Genomic DNA, 987 nt, shown 5'->3' with positions numbered 1-987 from the left:
TTTTTTTTTTCTTCAAGTTAAGATTTTATAAATCCTTTAACATCCAGCACAAAATTTTAGGGATGTTTCATATTATAAACCCACTCTTTCTCTAACTCCAGTATATTTTGTTCCTTTTTGACTGATCCATCATTTAAAAAAAATATATTTTTTTATTGATTTCAGAGAGGAAGGGAGAGGGAGAGAGATAGAAACATCAATGATGAGAGAGAATCATTGATTGGCTGCTTTTTGATTTTATATAATGGCTGTTGTTTTTACTAACATTCACTATTACTGTGTAACCTTTACATTATATTGTTGTCATCTTCATTGCATTTGTTTTTAAATGTTTGTAAATACCATGAAATAGTTATCTCAAGTGTAACAATTATATTCACCTTTGCTTCCCTATAACTAAGAAAAATATATAACATTTAGCGGTAGTTCATAAATATTTAATTTAGTTGGTTTTATTTTGAAAGTTCAATTGTGACTAGCATAGTAGTTATTTTACAGTTTACTTTTTGTTAAATGAACATGTGGTGTCACTTATGAACTATGAATTGTTCAAAAATTATTGTGTTTACTCTCACTTAGAAACAAAGAACACTTGAAGGAAAGCATAATTAGAATTCTTTTATAGGTGAGGAAACTGAGATCACAAAAAATGTCAATGTAATTGCCAAAGCTGAGGTTTGCCTTTAATTCTGATTTCAAGGTTTTTTCTTTGTACCAAACACACTATGATCTGAAATAATAAATTAAAAATGATTAAACAAATAACTGAATGAGTTTCTGAAAATAACACTCCTAAATGTTTTTTTCTAACATGTTTTCTAGGGTGATCCTAAGAATGACTCATGGATCTTTGCCCTGGCTGTGCTTCTGAGTAGCACTTTCATCTATAACAGCATGAGCACTATCAACAATGATGCCTTAGAGAAACTGCAGTATCCTTCCCAGTTTTATTGAGAAATCAATGGGAATGGAGACAAAGCTGAATTC

At 29.8% G+C, this 987-nt stretch overlaps 1 protein-coding gene across 1 annotated transcript in view; it reads left to right on the top strand.

Annotated features, from left to right (window-relative positions):
• Positions 1-987, top strand: part of LOC102760229 (guanylate-binding protein 6-like) — a 32179-nt gene that overhangs the window by 13072 nt on the left and 18120 nt on the right. Inside the window, exon 4 of the mRNA XM_006759898.2 lies at positions 823-932. Coding sequence (XP_006759961.1) covers positions 823-932 — 110 coding nt within the window. The remainder of the gene's footprint in view (positions 1-822; positions 933-987) is intronic.

This window comes from Myotis davidii, unplaced genomic scaffold (genome assembly GCF_000327345.1).
Source record: "Myotis davidii unplaced genomic scaffold, ASM32734v1 scaffold1757, whole genome shotgun sequence".
Lineage (NCBI taxonomy): Eukaryota > Metazoa > Chordata > Mammalia > Chiroptera > Vespertilionidae > Myotis > Myotis davidii.
Note: the sequence above shows the minus strand (reverse complement) of the source record. Positions and strands in the feature narration are given on the sequence as shown.